This window comes from Aptenodytes forsteri, unplaced genomic scaffold (genome assembly GCF_000699145.1).
Source record: "Aptenodytes forsteri isolate BGI_AS27 unplaced genomic scaffold, ASM69914v1 Scaffold203, whole genome shotgun sequence".
NCBI lineage: Eukaryota > Metazoa > Chordata > Aves > Sphenisciformes > Spheniscidae > Aptenodytes > Aptenodytes forsteri.
In genome coordinates, this window is record NW_008794160.1 from 940994 (window position 1) to 957308 (window position 16315).

Consider the following 16315-nt stretch of genomic DNA (forward strand, 5'->3'; position numbering starts at 1 on the left):
GGTTGTTCCTGAGTTACCCACAAGGAGACACTGGCGGCAGCTGAAAACAGAGGCTGTTATGGGTCTGATGTGCTGCCCACATTTAAGCAATACTGCTGATTATAAAAGCAACAGTGAGAATTTAAAAAGCCTTTTGTTGCTGTTGTTGGTTTTTTTATGTTACTAAACATTTTTCTGTCCCCTGCAAGCCAGTTGTTTTTGGGCCCCATCGTGCTGGCAGCTACAATGAACACGAGTCTCTGCCCCAAAATACCCAGAGCCAGAAATTTAAAGATGAGGTGCTTGGAGATGAAATGTGTTAAAAACTTGCCCTCTGCTCGATAATTGCATTAGTCCTGTAGGACCTGGCATCGGGAACTGCCCGACGTGGGGCTGGTTGGCAGAGCTCACCCTACGCAGGGTCCATTTGCCCCCATCGAGGCGGCTCCCAGGGTCTCCTCCGGACACCAAGGACGTCCCCTTTGCTTGTGGGGGCTGCAGGGTGCACCACTGTCCTCCTCCTCTGGGAAGGCAGGAACAGTTTTACAAAGGGTTTCCTAACAGATCGTTTCCTGGCTGGCTCTCAAAACAGTGGCTCCCCAGGTGATGCACCCCTGATGTGCTGGCAATGAGAGCTTGGTGTCCAGCTGGGAGGCAGCGTGCCGCGGGTGAGGCATGCTGCTGCATCCTCTACCCTCTGCAGGTCCCCTCCTGTTCGCGCTGGTTTTGTCATTATTGACATCTGTCTGTTGGTGGAAACACAGTAAGAAAAAGCTAACTGTAAATAGGAAGCCATGAGGTCTAAATTAGTTCTGATTTTGGAAAGTTGTGGTTTGGATTAGTGAAGCAGAGCACCGACAAGCCGGTTAAGGTGCCTGATGTCCTGAGCCACGTACAGGCATTCCCTCCAAGGTGGGAAAGCATGACTGGAGCTGACCCGGACCAGCTTGTGCTTGCAGGGCTGAACTCAACCCCTTGCTCATGATGAGGTTTCTCATACCAGAGTATCAGCCACGTGAGAGCACACAAAATGCTTTATCATTTCTGAGCATTCAGCTTTTTTTATGATTGTGTCTCCTTGTGTTATGTCAGTACCCAGAGTTTAAAAAAATTGGAGATTACAAAAGCATCGCGGCTACAAACAGCGAGTTGCCAGACCTTTGAGCACTGTGGTGTGCCCAGCATCTGTCACAGCTGCCAGTGGTGGTTCGGGCGCTGGAGCAGCTCTGCGCCTAATGTGCTGGGCGCATGCAGGAGCCAGACCCAGCCACCAGAATCCATCAGGCAGTTTCCTGACAAACTGTGTTTGACTATGAGCAAGCGCCGAGATCCCCAAAGTAAGCGGAGTGGAAAGCACTTCATGGCCCGCTGTGTCTGTGAGCAGGAGTGTGATGAGGCTGCTGTATTCCTGCTGCACCGCGCTGCGCGAGGAGTGCGTGGTGTCACCCCGAAGGCAGCAGCCGGTAGCAGTCATGGGAGAACAAAGTCTGCATTCCCGTCACATCTGAGCTCTACAGCCCAACTGCCAAGTGCTTCTTTGTGTGGTGGGTGCAGTTTCTCTTCTCCCAGGTGTTAGACCCTGGCTAGCCCACCTGCCGCCCGCGTTGACCACCCTGTGGAAGGGTGGCTTGTCGTGTGTCATCCCAAGCCTGGGTTTCTGCGTATACTGAAAGATGTGTCTGGCTCTGGGCGATAGCCTGAGGGGTTTGCTATCTGCCCAGCTTCATGGTGTTGGGAGGCACTTTCCAAGTTGTCCTGCGATGAACTGGGTGTCTCCTGCTTCCAGCATTTGTGTGGTCAGGGGAGCGCTGGAGACCACGTCCTGCACCCAGGCACCCCCAGCTCCCCGCACGCTCCCCTTTGCTGCTGCAGGATGACCTGTGCAGAGGTTTTAGGTGGGTTTGCAGCCGCTCTCCTGCAGAGCATTATTTATTAATCCAGCCCTTTTACCACTCACTGGACTTGTTTTCTGAGACTGTAGGCTTGATTTCTGTGTGATGATTGCTGGAGGGAGTTTGCTTGTGGTTAGGACTGTTTGAACGTAGAACATCTGCCCCACGGTAAACTCCAAAGCTCAGAACTAATGTCTATGGCACAAATTGAAATTAAATATTTTGGGAATTAAGTATTCTCTTTCCAGGAGTTTCTGGACACATTGAGACTTTATCAAAACAAGTGAAAATGCCAAGACATTGCAATAGATTGCAATGCAGTATGATGCAATGTAATATCATCAGTGCAAAAGAAACAAAATGAGGTAATGGAAAGAAAACCAAATTAAGTGAAAAATTTTAAGCAAAATGACATGCCTTAGTAAGTTAAGGAAGGTGCTCCAAGGACTGCCCCATTTCCATGCAGAACTTTCCTCTGAAAACACATTTTAAAGTGGAGGCTGCCAAGCTGTAGCAAGCAGTGTTTGTGTTGGAAAACTCGTGTGTGCACCCGTGTCGGGCAGGTGTAAAACCTTGCACAGAGGTGTGCAGGTGGGAAGAGTCCGAGGACGTGTCTCCTGCATGCCCTGCTCACGGGCTGTCTGGCTGTGCCAGGAGAAGGGGGACAGCCCAGATGGGGAAGTGAGAAGTCTCCCGAAAGAAGGATGCATTCGCTTATTTCTAGCAGCAAATATGGCACTGGGGCACTTTGATTGCAAATAAGGCATCTGTCACCTATGACTGCAGTAGATTTGGGATCAGGCTCTGCACTGACTGCAGAATAAGCTGGGAAATTTAAATGTAATCCCCTTAACTCCTACATAAAAAGACTAAAAGCAGCACTCTGGTCCCGACTCGATGTCCGTTTAGCAGCAGATGCACTAAAACCCGTCAATGTCGGGTAGCAGCAGCAAAGGTTGCTTTGCCACACAGACACTTTGTGACAATAAATAAATTCCAAGCATACACGGAATTTTTCCTTACATGGAGAGGTGTGCATGGACTCTGTGGTGGGATAAGCAGTGCCCAGGTGGGAGAAGGGCTGCTTGCTGTGTCGGTGAGAGGTGCTGGGCATGGGGTGACGATGCTGCCCCATCTTCTTTTCCTCCTACCAGCCTCCTTCAGCATGAAGGTGCCGCCTCAGCCCAGGCTTTCTAGTCTTCGATCTTGCACGTTTACTAAAGTCAGGAAATGTAATGCCAGCCCTTGGTGAGGAGCCTGGTCCCGTGGAGGTGTAGCCTGGGCTGTTGGGATGTGTGGGGACCCATGGGTCCCCCTGGGGGATGTGCCACAGCAGCCACGGTGTCCTCAAGCATCAGCCCACTACGCGTGGGAGGAGACACCCTGTCCATCATCCCTTCCCCACCACATGTTCTCTTCCTCAGCACAATTTTTGGCTCATTCAGCTGGATCAGGCCAGGCTAAGCATCTGCAGACATTACTTGGAAATGGTTTTGGCTACAAAACGTTTGCCAGCAGAGCGTCCGTCCTGCTGGAAGACCGAGCTGCTGCACTCCTGGAGATTGACCTGAGATTGGCTGACATGTTTTTTCTCTGCATTAAAAGGATGACTGTAACGTGGATGTGGTGTAAAACCAAAGCAGTGCAGTGAAAATCAAGTGAGAAATTATCTGTCTTCTGTCACTCAGGCATTCATTTGCATTGTGTTTGGTGTCAGAAAGAAAAACTGACATCTCTGCTGGGGCCGTGTCTCTGTATTTCAGAGCTTGCACAAGCTCCCCGTGATGACAGAAAGAACCAGAGGGGGAAAGCAGACCTTGCTGACGTGCTAAAGCCCCAGTCCAGGGGTGGCTGAAGCCTGGAGTCCAGCTGAAAACCTGGTCTTGCAGGCAGAAGGGCTAAGATTCTGAGGTTTTGAGCATCTCAGCCAGGAGCGCTTATCCACGCAGGGGGTTTACACGAGGATAAGAGACTTTTCCGTCCATCGAAGGTGCTGCCAGCTCAGCAGAAAGTGCAGGACCTGGCTGTCGCCTGGTGTAGCCGGAACCGCTGGCCTGGTCCCAGCTGAGCCGTGGCCGGCCCCCGGCATGGTCTGACATGGTCACCGAGAATGGGGACACCAGCAGGATGCCTGGGAAGATGCCAGTGTGGGAGTATGTTCCCTCAGCCATGCAGACGCTTTCCTGCCCCCATTCTCACCTGCATTTGCAGATAATTGAAGACTGCTTCCATGTCAGCAGCAACATACCTTTACCAAGCTTCCAAAAAGCTTAATTTTGAGACTTCACAATTTCCACACTGTGGCTATGTTATTATGGCTTGTAACATAATATCTACTTCTGCTACTAGCTAAATTACTTGTGTAATTCCTGGAAGTAACTACACATTACATTATCATTATTAAGGCTGAAATTATAAAAAAGGCTAAAGTCAGGGTGAAGCATGGAGTCGAATATTTTCATCTGAACCAAATGCAACATTTCCATTACACAGTTTGGAGAATTTCATCCCACAAGATACTTCTTGGCACTTTTTGCACCAATGTGGGATGAATCCATATTGTAAAGTTTCATATTTTCTGTGAGACGGAAGTTTTCCTTTTCATCCCACCTGCACTACCAGCCGGTCAGTCCAGAGCAGAGAAGATGGAACGGTGCCGGCCCTTGTATGCTGTCGGGCTGCACATGTGCAGATCTGGAGAGCCTGGGTGCAAGGGCAGGGAGTGAGTGACACCCTGTGTGGATGGAGGGCACTCCATGCCCCTCGTCCACTCCGTGCCCCTCATCTTGCCTGGGCACGGTGTGAAATGAGGCTTTGCGAAGGTCGCAGGCAGCCCCACAGACCAGGCTTGGGGAGAGCCATGAGCTGGTCTGGGGCAAGCAGCTGCAGCAAGCAGCACAGAGCGGCACCGCATTCCCTGCCCCGTGTCCGGCAGCGCCGGCGCCAAGGCCCCGTGTGTGGCTCACGTGGCTCGCTGGGCTTGGTATTGCCAGCGGTGCAGCTTCTCGCTGCTGGGTCTGCCCAAGGTCCCAACAGGCTGCGTGCCGGTGGCTGGTAGAGAGGTCAGACAACTCTGCAGGGGGGATCCAGGAGAGGGAACGGGAAAATTCCTCATTGTCATTAATTGCAATGCCATCTTCTATGCAGATGAGTCGGGCAGTTGTCCTCCTGGTACAGGGAGATAAATCCCTCCTAATGCAGTTCCAATATGGTTGCTCTGTGGCACCACCTACCTTTGTTGTATTAAAGTTAAATACCTTTGTGTACAAAAGTTTAAAGTGCATAGCTAAAACCTATGTGCTTGCAGTAATTGCAGATATAAATCTTTTTGTCATCCTGCAAAGACTAGGTGAGGTGTTTCATAAATATGTCAGAAGCAGCATTAAAATTTTATGGCAGGCAGCACGGGTCGAGAATAGTACAGTGACTTCACAGCAAGGTACGTCCACCTTAACCCACAACTCATTAGTCATTGATGGGATTTCTGTGCCTTGTAGCTTCTTGGAAATGAGGTAGTGTTTCAAAAATCTGCATGTTACTGTTTTCTTAAAATATGACAACCTACTCAGAATTGTTAAAAATAAAATTGTACTTCTTTAAGCAGATGGTAGTTAATATAAAGATAAAATAAGGGGGAAATACTGTCCAATCTCTATGATCATAAAATTATATAGAACATTAGAAGTTAATTGGCAGTCTTGATGGGACTGGGAACTTTGGAGAGACATCGTCTGAATGTGACCAAGTGTGTTCTAGCTGCAACTGCAATAAACTTCTGCTTGGCTGACGCGCAGAAAAAATTAGCCAGCGTACTAGTTTTGTTTTGAAATCACATGTGTGAAAGTTCGGGTGATGGTTGCAGCTAGACCATTCATTGAAGGGTTAATCAATGACTACAAGACATTACAGACATAAGCGGGATGTGCTTTTGGTGAGTATAAGTGCACTGGTGGAAGGGCTGATAGATGATAATAAGCGATCTGTCGATCCCCTGGATTCATATAGCAGATTCACAAGTGGATTTACAAGCCTGTTCCCCTAAATATGTAAGGAGTATGTACGTACCTGTGTGTGCCTATCAGCAGATCTCTTTGTCAGTGCATGTCTGTCCGTACGCGTGGGCTGTATTTCTGCACGTGCTCCCTCAGCGCTCCCAGGAGGAAGCTGCTGCCAACGGCGCGGTCCACGACATCCCAGGAAAACACTGCCTAAGCCTGCTGGTGGTGGCAGGCTCCCCGGCACCCTCGCTGGTGGATCTGTGTGCAATACACCACCTGCTAATGGAGCAAACCCCACGCCCTGCTCGAAGCTGGATTTTGCCCCCAGCATCACTTCGGCCGTCCAGGCGGGTGGCTGTGGTAGTGTCTGTAGGTAACTGAGCATGAAGGGTATAGGAAGCATTTTGGGGTTCCAGCCAGCAGGTTGTTCCTCCTCCTTTTAGGAGAGAAATGAGCTTTAACAAGCAAAAGGTGTTTCACTCTTTGTTCAGAGTTGTTCGAGGAAGGTGTTGTGAGTGCTTGGCCACGGAAGCAGGGTGCTGCTTGCACTGCTGGCCGTGGCAATTAACAGTTATCGCCACATTTCCTGGCTGTTCTTTCAACGAGTGGTACAGACACTGTCTAGTTAATTGTATGGCATTAATAGCACTATCTGGGATCCTGTGAGTGAGTGACTGTGTACTCGTGGTCGGCCGGCTCTTCCAGTACATTGCAGCTCCAGGGGCTCTGTCTTAGCTACAGCTGGATGAAAGTTTTGACATAGTTTTATCGTGTTGCGTTTAAAGAACACAGGTAGACGCTCAATGGGCTCAGAACTCGCTGTTTGTCTTTTTTTTTCATTGAAAATCAAGAATTGAAGATTTTATTCTGTGTAAGGAAAGTTTTACTTGAAAATAATTTGTGAAGGCTGTTCTTTTGCTGAAATCTATCACTTTCTATTACATCCTAAAAAAAAAAAAAAATAAATTAGTTGTGCAGAAAGCATTTCCCCTTTTCCATTTATTAACGCTTTATTCACTCCTTTCCTGTGGGAATAGATAAATTGCTGGATACAACTCCAGGTAACCAAGGGTCCAGAGACCAGGAGCAGTTTCCCATTTTGATGCAGAGCGTCTCAGGTGTTTTGAAAAGCAGCTTTCTTCTTTCAAAACTGCTCGTGAAGAGGTTTTCCAAAATGGCACTTTTCAGTCCCCTTGGGAAACGTTTCTTTTTCATTAAAGCTCCTTCCAACCACAAACCATGCTGGCCCCGGCGTTGTGCAAGCTCGTGGGGTGCGTGATGCTAAGCCTCCTCCCGTCCTGCCGACATCCTCCGTTGGCCGCCAGCGGGGCAGGGGCAGGCAGCGGCTGCGTGCCAGGAGGATGCCAGGCTCCGGGCTGGAGCAAATCCCCCAGGGACTCCTGCCAGCTCTCAGGGGCTCGGCCGCCATCCCCGAAGGGAAAGCCAGAGGCAGGCAGTGAGCTCCGGCTGTGGGTACGTCTGAGGGAAGCAGCAAGAGCGTGGCGTCCATGCCCGCTGCCCCGCTGCCCTCGTCCTGCCGGCACAGGCAGGGTGTGAACCGCAGCCGGCGGGCGGGGGGAGGCAGCTGGCAGACAGGAGGGCATGCCTGGGGCTGCCGTCCCTGCCTCGCTCTGCCGTCCCTGCCTCGCTCTGCGGGGTGCGGGCGTACGTCTCTTTGGGGTGGCGCATCCGTCGCTTGCGGGAGCTGGGCACGAGGGTGGCATCAACACCTGAAATGTGTGTATGGCCCCCCCACCCAGGCTGCCGTTCCCTTCCAGAGGGATCTGGCTGCGGCAGCGATCGCCCTCATGTGTTGGACCCGTAATTCGTCCTGGCGCGGTTTCTGATAATCTGGTCTTGAGAAAATTTCCCAAGCCTGCCCTTCAAAGACTGGCCTATCAATCCTGCTTGCTCATCCTAGGATTTTTAGCTGGTTATTAACCTGGGTATTGTCACTGAGATAAACTGGGTAGAACACGACAGGCTTTTGCTATATATAGTGTATTTTCCTGCTCAGCTTCTTTCCGGGGGAACATTGTTTCTGAAATACACGTTTTGTTTCACTAGGGCTGTATTTTGGTAATTTTTCCCGTTTTTGCGCTTCTGTTTTTTGTAGTGCGTGGACTGCTCGGTCTAGAGCAGGCAGATTAACGGCCAGGTGCGCTTGGTCTGTAGGGCGGAAGGCAGAGTTATCAGTGTCCTTCTTCCTGTGGGACTTCTGTGGACAAACAAAAGGCAAGGGACCAGGAGAAGACCTGGCAGATTGCTGGTGGTCGACCCATGGCGTGCCCTGGGTTTCCAGTCCCCCAGGTTAAATACAGCTGATATTTAGAGATTAGAGCAGTGTAAATCACTGATTTTCTTGTTTGCTGATGAGTGTTAAAATTGGAAGAAATTCCAAGGTTCAATCAAAACAAAAAAAGACACCAAAAATTGCTTTGGACTTTACTTCAAAGATACAGTTTGTTTTCCAGTTGAGATTTTTGGATTTTTTTTTAGCCTCACTGAACTCAATTTGAAAACTTAATATCTCTCTGAATTTAGAAGAAAAAGAAAAGATTCGTTTGGAAAAAATCTGATTTTTTAAAAAAATTAAAATCCAAGTCTCTTTTTAACTGAAGAATTTTGTGAAAATTGTCACAAATTTGCAAAAGTATGTTAGTGATGTGAAACTACTTTTTTGTGTGAAAGCAAGTTTTAACTGAAAGGTGTTTCCCAGCTGCCCTGTACACAGAGAAAACTGCTAGGGGAGTGAGTGTTGTGAGTCACGGTGGCTGCAGCCTTCCAGGCAGGGCTGCAGACCTCTTTCTGGTGGCCCTGAGCCATTACGGTGGCTTGCTGCAGAGAGGCAGATTCGCTTTACTGAGGGGGAAATATGCTGTTGTTCTCCGCAGAGAGGCCAGACAATTTTCCTTCTTTTCTAAGGTCTCACACTTGATTGTCGCTCTGCCTTTATGCGAGATGCTGCCCGGGGCTGCTCGGTCATGAAGCAACCTTTCGGGTGGTGCTGGCATACCGTGAGAAGCGACTTCTTCTGCTGTCCTTTGGTTTATATCCACCTCCAGTGCAGGTGATGCCTGGCCCTATTGCACACGTGACTTTTGTGTAATAGATTTCAAGGCTGCATTTGGATAGCCGTTATTTCGCAATGTTAGTTGGTGATATGCAGGCTGCTTGGGTGCATTCGTGTGGCTCAGTGCAGTGTTTAGCCCTGCTCCCCATGCAGTCAAGCATATCTTAGCTACCAGGGTAATGATTGTTATTGGAATTCACTGAAGAAATTTATGATCCATGTGATTACTTCCACAAAAGAAAACGATAGAAAACAAATAAAAGTCATGAGAATGTTAATTTAAAAAAGGTACAGTAAGGTCCTTTGCTGCAAGGGAAAGGTAGCGACACCTGTAGCCTCTTCCAGGAGGTCAGGGTGGAGGGGGAGAGGGGTTAATCCGCAGGGGCCCAACTTAGGGACAAGTACAGCAGATTATTTTTAAACTTACCCAAGACTTCAACGAGGAATGGGCAACGTGTTGCTATTCTTGGCCAGGACTCTGATTTTTGTCCCACAACCTCCCGTTCTTGTCCCTCATGCAGTTGCATTTGTTGAACACCATTTCTCCTGGTTTGTTTTAATTTTCTGCCAAATGGAAGGGCTAAATAAAACAGCGTCCTAAACCTGGAGCTTGGATGGCAAAAGGACCTAGCTAATTGGGACTGGTGGAGAAAACCAGCGGCTGGGACGAGCCCGGCAGGAGGGATGGCACAGCTGCGGGGCTGTGGTTGCTCTCCCTGTTGGGTGGCAGCGGCTCCCACTGGCACTCGCCGGGAGCTGTTGCGTGGTGCTCGCAGGGAGGAAGGCACATTGTATCACCTGCACATTGCATCACCTGCGCTTTGTATTACCTGCAGCCGTCATATGGACACAACTGCTCACCCCCGTGGTCCTGATGGCTTCTGCCCATCCCAAACACATGTGCAACCTGGTATCTGAGAAAATGCAGTGAAAAGTGCGCAAACACGTGTCCACCTTCACATAGCTGGCTTTGGTTGAGCTGTACTGGCTCTGGAGCTTCTGATTCACGGGGTCTTCTGAGACTCTGGGGACCAAAGCAATGTGTTGAACTTGGAAGTGACATATAAAACTTCTTTGTTGAGTGTTTGTTCAAATTTTGTGTTTCAGTCCAAAGGTACCAGCAGCTGGGTAACGAGCATGTTCCATGTTTGACTAGGCTGCTGGTTTCTGCTGGTGTTAAGTGCCATGTGGTCCTAAGAAGACAAGGCTAAAGGACACATTCATTACTGTTGTGCTACCTAATGGGACTGCAGCCGGGTGCTCTGTGCGGCGAATGGTGGTAGGGCTGTGACAGTGGCCAGGCTTTGGAGCAGGGGCCCAGGGAAGATGTGAAATCTCCATCCTGGGAGATTTCCACACGTTGGCTGGACATGACCTATGTCAAAGCTGGCCCTGCTTTGAGCAGGGCTTTGGAGCAGATAACCCACAAAAGCCCAATCCAACTTACGTTACTCTATGGTTACAGCATCTAAGTTTAAAAAAAATTAGATGGCAAGTAATTTGCATCCCCCTCTCACCTGCCAAGATCCAAAGCTGGCTGAGATTGACTCTGGATCTGTCCCACTGTGCAGCCAGCCGTCCGACGGTGTCTGCTGTCCCTTCTGCCTGTCTGCCCCATCCTTCTGCCTTTTGGCAGGGGAGGAGGGTTTCCAGCACCCTGCTGCTCCAAGTCCAGCACCAGTGCACAGGGGTGCCTGCATCTTCCCCCATCCCCTGCAGAGGCAGTTCTTTAAAGCCATGGCAGTTTGAGAGACACCATGAAATCTTTCTTCATTTCTTGGTTCCTGAGATTTTTAAGCTCATACTTTTCAGTTTCTCTGCACATCACAAAGGAAACTTGCAGGAAGCTTACCTTAAAACCAAACAGACTGGTAAACACGAGTCGATAATCCCCAGAGAAAATGCTGCAGAACGGACAACGTGGTGCTGCGGGACAGATAATGCTGTTCTGCCTGCAGCAGAGGGTCCATCCACCACCTTCAGACTCTGTTTGCAGCCGCCCCTGGGGCTCACCCTGTAGGCAAGGGGGCTATGCCTCTGTCCCACCATCTCAGGGTAGAGTGCATCTCCCAGGGCTTGCTGCTGTCTTGTAGCAGCAGCATTACTGGGAATCGTTCTTCCCTCCTCCCCTGCACCTCTGCCTCTGGTGGTGACAGGGGTGGGGTCTGACCCTTTTTGGGCTATAGCCACATAAAGCACCGTGGCAGTGTGGAGTTAGGTCTGCAGTGAGAGGTGGGCTAACTCTGGCAGAAGCTCTTGGTTTGGTGTCTTTGTGTCTCAATGATGCCAGAATTACTAAGGAGGGGGCTTACTGTTTCACCCCTTCTTGTGGTGCGGGCAGGCACCATGCATGTGTGTGCAACATGCTGCACGTGTGCGCATCCCTGGGTAGCTGACTCGCTGTGTTTTTGAATGTGTTTTTGAATGTTTTTTGCTCAGAGGCGTGTGCAGCGTCAGCGCGGGACAGACCGGGTCTCTGCAGCCTTGGAGGACGGGAGAGGGGAGTGGTGGGTGCAAAGAGGAGGGAGGGAGAGTGGTGGGACAGCTGAAAATGAGGGCTTGTCCTGTCCTCGGATGGGTACACGTGCCCTCCCTGACGCGCAGCTCTTGCAGGGGTGCAGCGGCTAGCTGCAAGCTTCGTTCAAAGCCTGGGGTGCTACCCTTTTTTAGAGGGCTGGCCACTAAGCAGTGCTGTCAAGAAGTGTAGCTGATGGACCTTGGAATATCTGGTGGAAATCACGAGGCATTCATGCAGCGTTCATTCATCTAGCTTAGTTTCACTTATGGCTGTACCATTTGTCTGCCCAAGTGCTGCGATGGCAGTAGCAGGACTTGAGACTTTCTCCCCCACTTCTCCTTTTCCCCTCCCTTCTCTCGTATTTCTTTTCTCTCATTTTCCTTCCTGCCCCCCTTCTCTCTCTCTCTTTTTTTTTTCCTGTAAGGCTGATGGATATGCAGAGTATGTTAAGAAGCAAGCAATACTGTCACCGAGCTGATGGTGCTCAGTGACTCCTCGAGCTCCTGGCTGGTCTGTACTGCAGGAGCTTGACACCCTGACCACTGAGGCATAAAAAACAGAGAATTGGAAGCCTCAGCCTGACAGGCACCGGAGCATCCCCCAGAGAGGGTCCACGATGTGTGTCTGTGTGTGAGTGTGGGGAGGAGGGCAATGGGGATGGTGGGGGAGGAGAGCAAGGCAGGAGAGGATGAAACAATGAAATGTCAGCCTGTTCCCACCCGCAGCCCTGCCGCAGCGCTGATGAGCATTTAGAAAGCGCTGCCGCCTGCTCAGAGGTGTGTGCAGCGTCAGCACGGGACAGACCGGGTCTCTGCAGCCTTGGGAGGACGGGAGAGGGGAGTGGTGGGTGCAAAGAGGAGGGAGGGAGAGTGGTGGGACAGCTGAAAATGAGGGCTTGTCCTGTCCTTGGATGGCTACACGTGCCCTCCCTGACGCGCAGCTCTTGCAGGGGTGCAGCGGCTAGCTGCAAGCTTCGTTCAAAGCCTGGGGGGCTACCAGTGCATGGGGGAGCTGGACAGGCTCCTCTGCACACCCTGTGCAAACAGCCCACAGTGGGGATCGGGGTCTGTCCTGCTGTCCTGTCCACCCTGTCCCTCTGTCCGTGCACCACGCAGCTCCAGGGGAGGACAGAGCAGTGAGACTTGCTCCCATCGGCTTTCGCGTGTCGTGTCAGTCAGACAGCGCAACTGTTTTGTGCAACTAAAACAGGGCTAAACCTCTGCATTTCTCGCTGCCCTGTGGAAAGGAAGAGATGAAACCATTGGGATAGGCAGTGTGCGAGCCCCTCCCCGTAGAAGAGGCACCCACAGCATGAAGGGATTTTTGTGCAGCACACACTGGAAGGAGGACCTGGCCGTGACCCTTCAAGGACTGGGAAAGATCATATCACTCACCTGTGACATTACCAGCCAGTTTGCTGCCCATGCGCTTTGCAGGCTTGGGCAAACACCAGTAGAGCAGAGCCAGGTCAGACACTTGCTGGAAACTGAGGGGATTTGGGAACAGGGGGCGAGCAGGGAGGGCTCTGGCTGAGCAGACAGCCTCAGGTGTAGCAGTGGGGAAGCAGAAGAAGGGACCAGAGAGGAGCCACTCTGTCCTGCCAGAAGGACCTTGCTCACTGGCTGGTGGAAAGCAATGGGGATGCCTTTGCCAGTGGCCCTGGTACCTCGGGTGGCTCCTGACATCTCTTCTGGCTTCACCATCTTCACCATGCCTCACTCTTCTAGAGTGAGCACTGTGACAGAGGTAACCTTCAAGTACTGAAGTCATCTGTCATCCAGGACAGGGAGCAGAGAGGAAAGATAGATACAATGTACTTCACCAGGAAGAAACGTTTAGAAACAGCTCCGTTTTCCATGGCTTGTGGTGAATTAATGCCATTCCTTAGAAGCAGTAATGAAAACCCTCTCTGAGCTTGTGCAGAAATGTGGTCAAAACAGCAAGGCGTGCTGAGCATGGAAGCGCTTGCTGCTGCTGGCTTCAGACCTCATCTCATTGCCCTGTCCGTGGACACTGGGTTGGGAGGGAGAGAGCAGGCTGAGGCTGGTGGGTGCAGTCCTACGGGTCTGAAGAGCTGTGGTGAACAGAGAAGGGTTGTTAACGGAGACCACCTGGAGCAAACCAGTGATAGGCGGCTCTTACCATCAGCACGTTCAGCGTGTTTACTGGTGTCCTTTGGTGTAGGCTGAGAGGCAGCTCATTTTTACTGAAGCAGCATCACATGGAGACCAAGCTACCCTGGACCCAACCCTAAATTTTGTCACCAACCGGCATTATTTCTGTATTGGCAGAAAATACCTTTGCAGGTGGCCGCAGCGGCTGCCAGGACTGCACAGCAGGCACAGGTGCTATCGCAGATGAGAGATCCCCTCGACAGACAGTGCAGTGGGGTTGCAATGCCTTGACCAGTGCATCGTCCACTCTCCCCTGGGGCCAGTGGCTCAGCAACTTGCCAAAACCTAAGCAAGAAGGCCACTCATGGGCCTGGGGACCCGGTCGTCGTCCCCAGGGCAGGTCTGTGGGTCATGCTGGCTGGGGGTGCTGAGCCCAGGGAGCTGGAGATGTGGCGGCAGAGGTCTGCCGCTCGGCTGGGGTAAAGGCAGCCCCTGGGTTTGGGGCGCGGGCTACACCAGCGCCGAGGACCAGAACAGGCGAAGGTCACAGTGAGGATCTTCTGCTGCAGCCTGGTAGCCCTCTCCTCCTCTTGCTGTAGGAAACCTCCTCTTTCTCCTGCCGTGCTGTGTTGTGCGTGCATATATTTGTGTATGAGAGAGGGAAAAAGAGAGGAAGAAGAAAGAGAGGAGGAGAGCGGAAAACTGTCATTCGTGGAAGATTTCCTAATAAATCAGCAGCAGTGTTGGTATTTGCATGGTGGTGGAGCCGGGTGCCCTGACCAGGGTCAGAGCCCCATGGTGCAAGGCTCTGTCCTGAAGAGCTTGCAGCTGAAGTATGAAATGGGAGGTGACATGTGAAGAGAACAAACAGATGGGGAGAGCGGGAGCCGGTGAGGAGATAAATAGCAATAACTCTTCAAACCTTTTCTGTGCCTTTGTCTGGAGGGTTTCAAAGCCATCTGAAACTGAAGCAAGCATCCCTCTCCTTGGGTTGCAGTGATGGGTGGACATCTGCGACCAAGACCATGTTCTGGAGAGCTTGGAAGGGTATCTAGAAAATTAGCTGGCTCATCTTCTCTTCCTGGCAGAGAGCCTGTCTGAGCAGCCCTGTCCTCGTATTGTGTTACTTGCCCTGAGTGCTGTAGGGCTGTGGAGGCAAGGGCCAGTCCTGTCGGTGTGTCCCAGACTCCTCTCCATCCCGCCTTGCTGTCTCGCTCCTGCAGCACAGACTGCCTGAGAAAATCCCACCAGCTCAACAGGCCTGGGCTGCAATGCAAAAAGGATGTGTAAAAGATGACTGCACCCACTTATTTAATAATTTGCCCACCCATCTTGCCCTTCCTCAAAGAGGGTGGCCAGCAGTGGCACTGAATGGCTGGCACAGTGCACTGAATAGCTCCTTTCCCTTACAACAGTAACTGTGGTCTCAAATAAAATGATCTTTTGTTTTGTCTTTTTCTCTTTAACTTAGGGAGTGAGTTTTCTGGGAGCCCATACAGCCACCCACAATATTCAACGTACAATGACTCCTGGAGGTTTCCCAACCCTGGACTCCTGGGTAAGTTGCCGTCCCAGCCTTAGGGGCTTGGTGCAAGCTGTGACCTGTTTGCAATCCAGTGGCGATCGCCCACTGCTGAGGTGGTCGGAAGCATGTCCTGGCATGGTCCTGAGTCCCCGTGCTCGGCCCCCATGTGGGACTGCAGGTCTCCATCAGGGTGCATAAATGGCCTTGGCTCCCTTCGCCAGCAAGAAGCCCTGTGCCCAAATGTCTTGTCTTCCCCTTTCTGCCCCCTAAAATCCTTCCAGAGAAACAAAGTGTTGCCAGAAGGCAGGATCCCCATGTTTTTGAGAGTGAGGAATCCTGTTCAGACAAAACTTGGGGAGCTTTATCGGGAGTGCCTGCTTCAGGGAGGCACTGGGTTGCTTATGGCCAAATGCAAGCCCCATCGCTCCCCACACTGTTGTTTCTTGCTTGTTGAAGCACTTTGCATTTTCCCCCGACCTCGCGTTGTGTTTGCTCCCCAGTTGTGCATTTGCCCAATCCATCCCTCCTGCAAGGGACAGCTGTGCCCGTGCAGCCTCACTGACGCCGGCATGGTCCCTACAAGCGGTGGGGGGCAGGAGCCCCGTGGCTCATGCAGGATCATGGCCCTCATGTGAAGGATAAACATAATCCGTTTTACACCACTGTCAAAAGCTGGCCCACTTTGACCTTATATACATGTAGCATGCAGTAATTAGAATTTTTCCCTGCATAATTTGCATGGTTGAGGTAAGTAAAATACCAATTAATTGTCATCTCTCAACAGAGGAGTAGCATGCCTTAGAGATTTCCAGATTTATGGATGACAGGGCTGTTATATGTGACCTCCAGCAGAGAAATAATTTTGAATTTTTGTCGTACTTTTTTCATCCAGTTTCTTTGTTTTAAGTAATTGAGTCCCCAAGTAATTGAGCCACCCAGGCTGTATTCATCATGGTTCTTGTCCTTAAACAAATCCTTGGGGAGCAATAGAAAGCCTCTGCCTCCCATGCCATGGTGCTGGTATAATGCTGCTATTTGCCGTGCCACATTTAAGGGTTTGTTAGTGCTTCCATCATAAATCAGCGGACAGATCTCCAGCTAATATGGATGGGCATAGCTGCACAACGCCAGGGGAGCCCTGCGCTTAAACCCGCAGTTTCCATGGCCACAGCCGGCAGCGCCTGCGGGGTTTTGGCTTGGCTGTGTGGAGAAGGTG

The 16315-nt window shown here is 51.0% G+C and overlaps 1 protein-coding gene across 1 annotated transcript in view; it reads left to right on the forward strand.

The window, feature by feature from the left end:
• Nucleotides 1-16315, forward strand: part of PAX5 (paired box 5) — a 138544-nt gene that overhangs the window by 114352 nt on the left and 7877 nt on the right. Inside the window, exon 9 of the mRNA XM_009280782.1 lies at nt 15046-15132. Within this exon, the coding sequence (XP_009279057.1) occupies nt 15046-15132 (87 nt within the window). The remainder of the gene's footprint in view (nt 1-15045; nt 15133-16315) is intronic.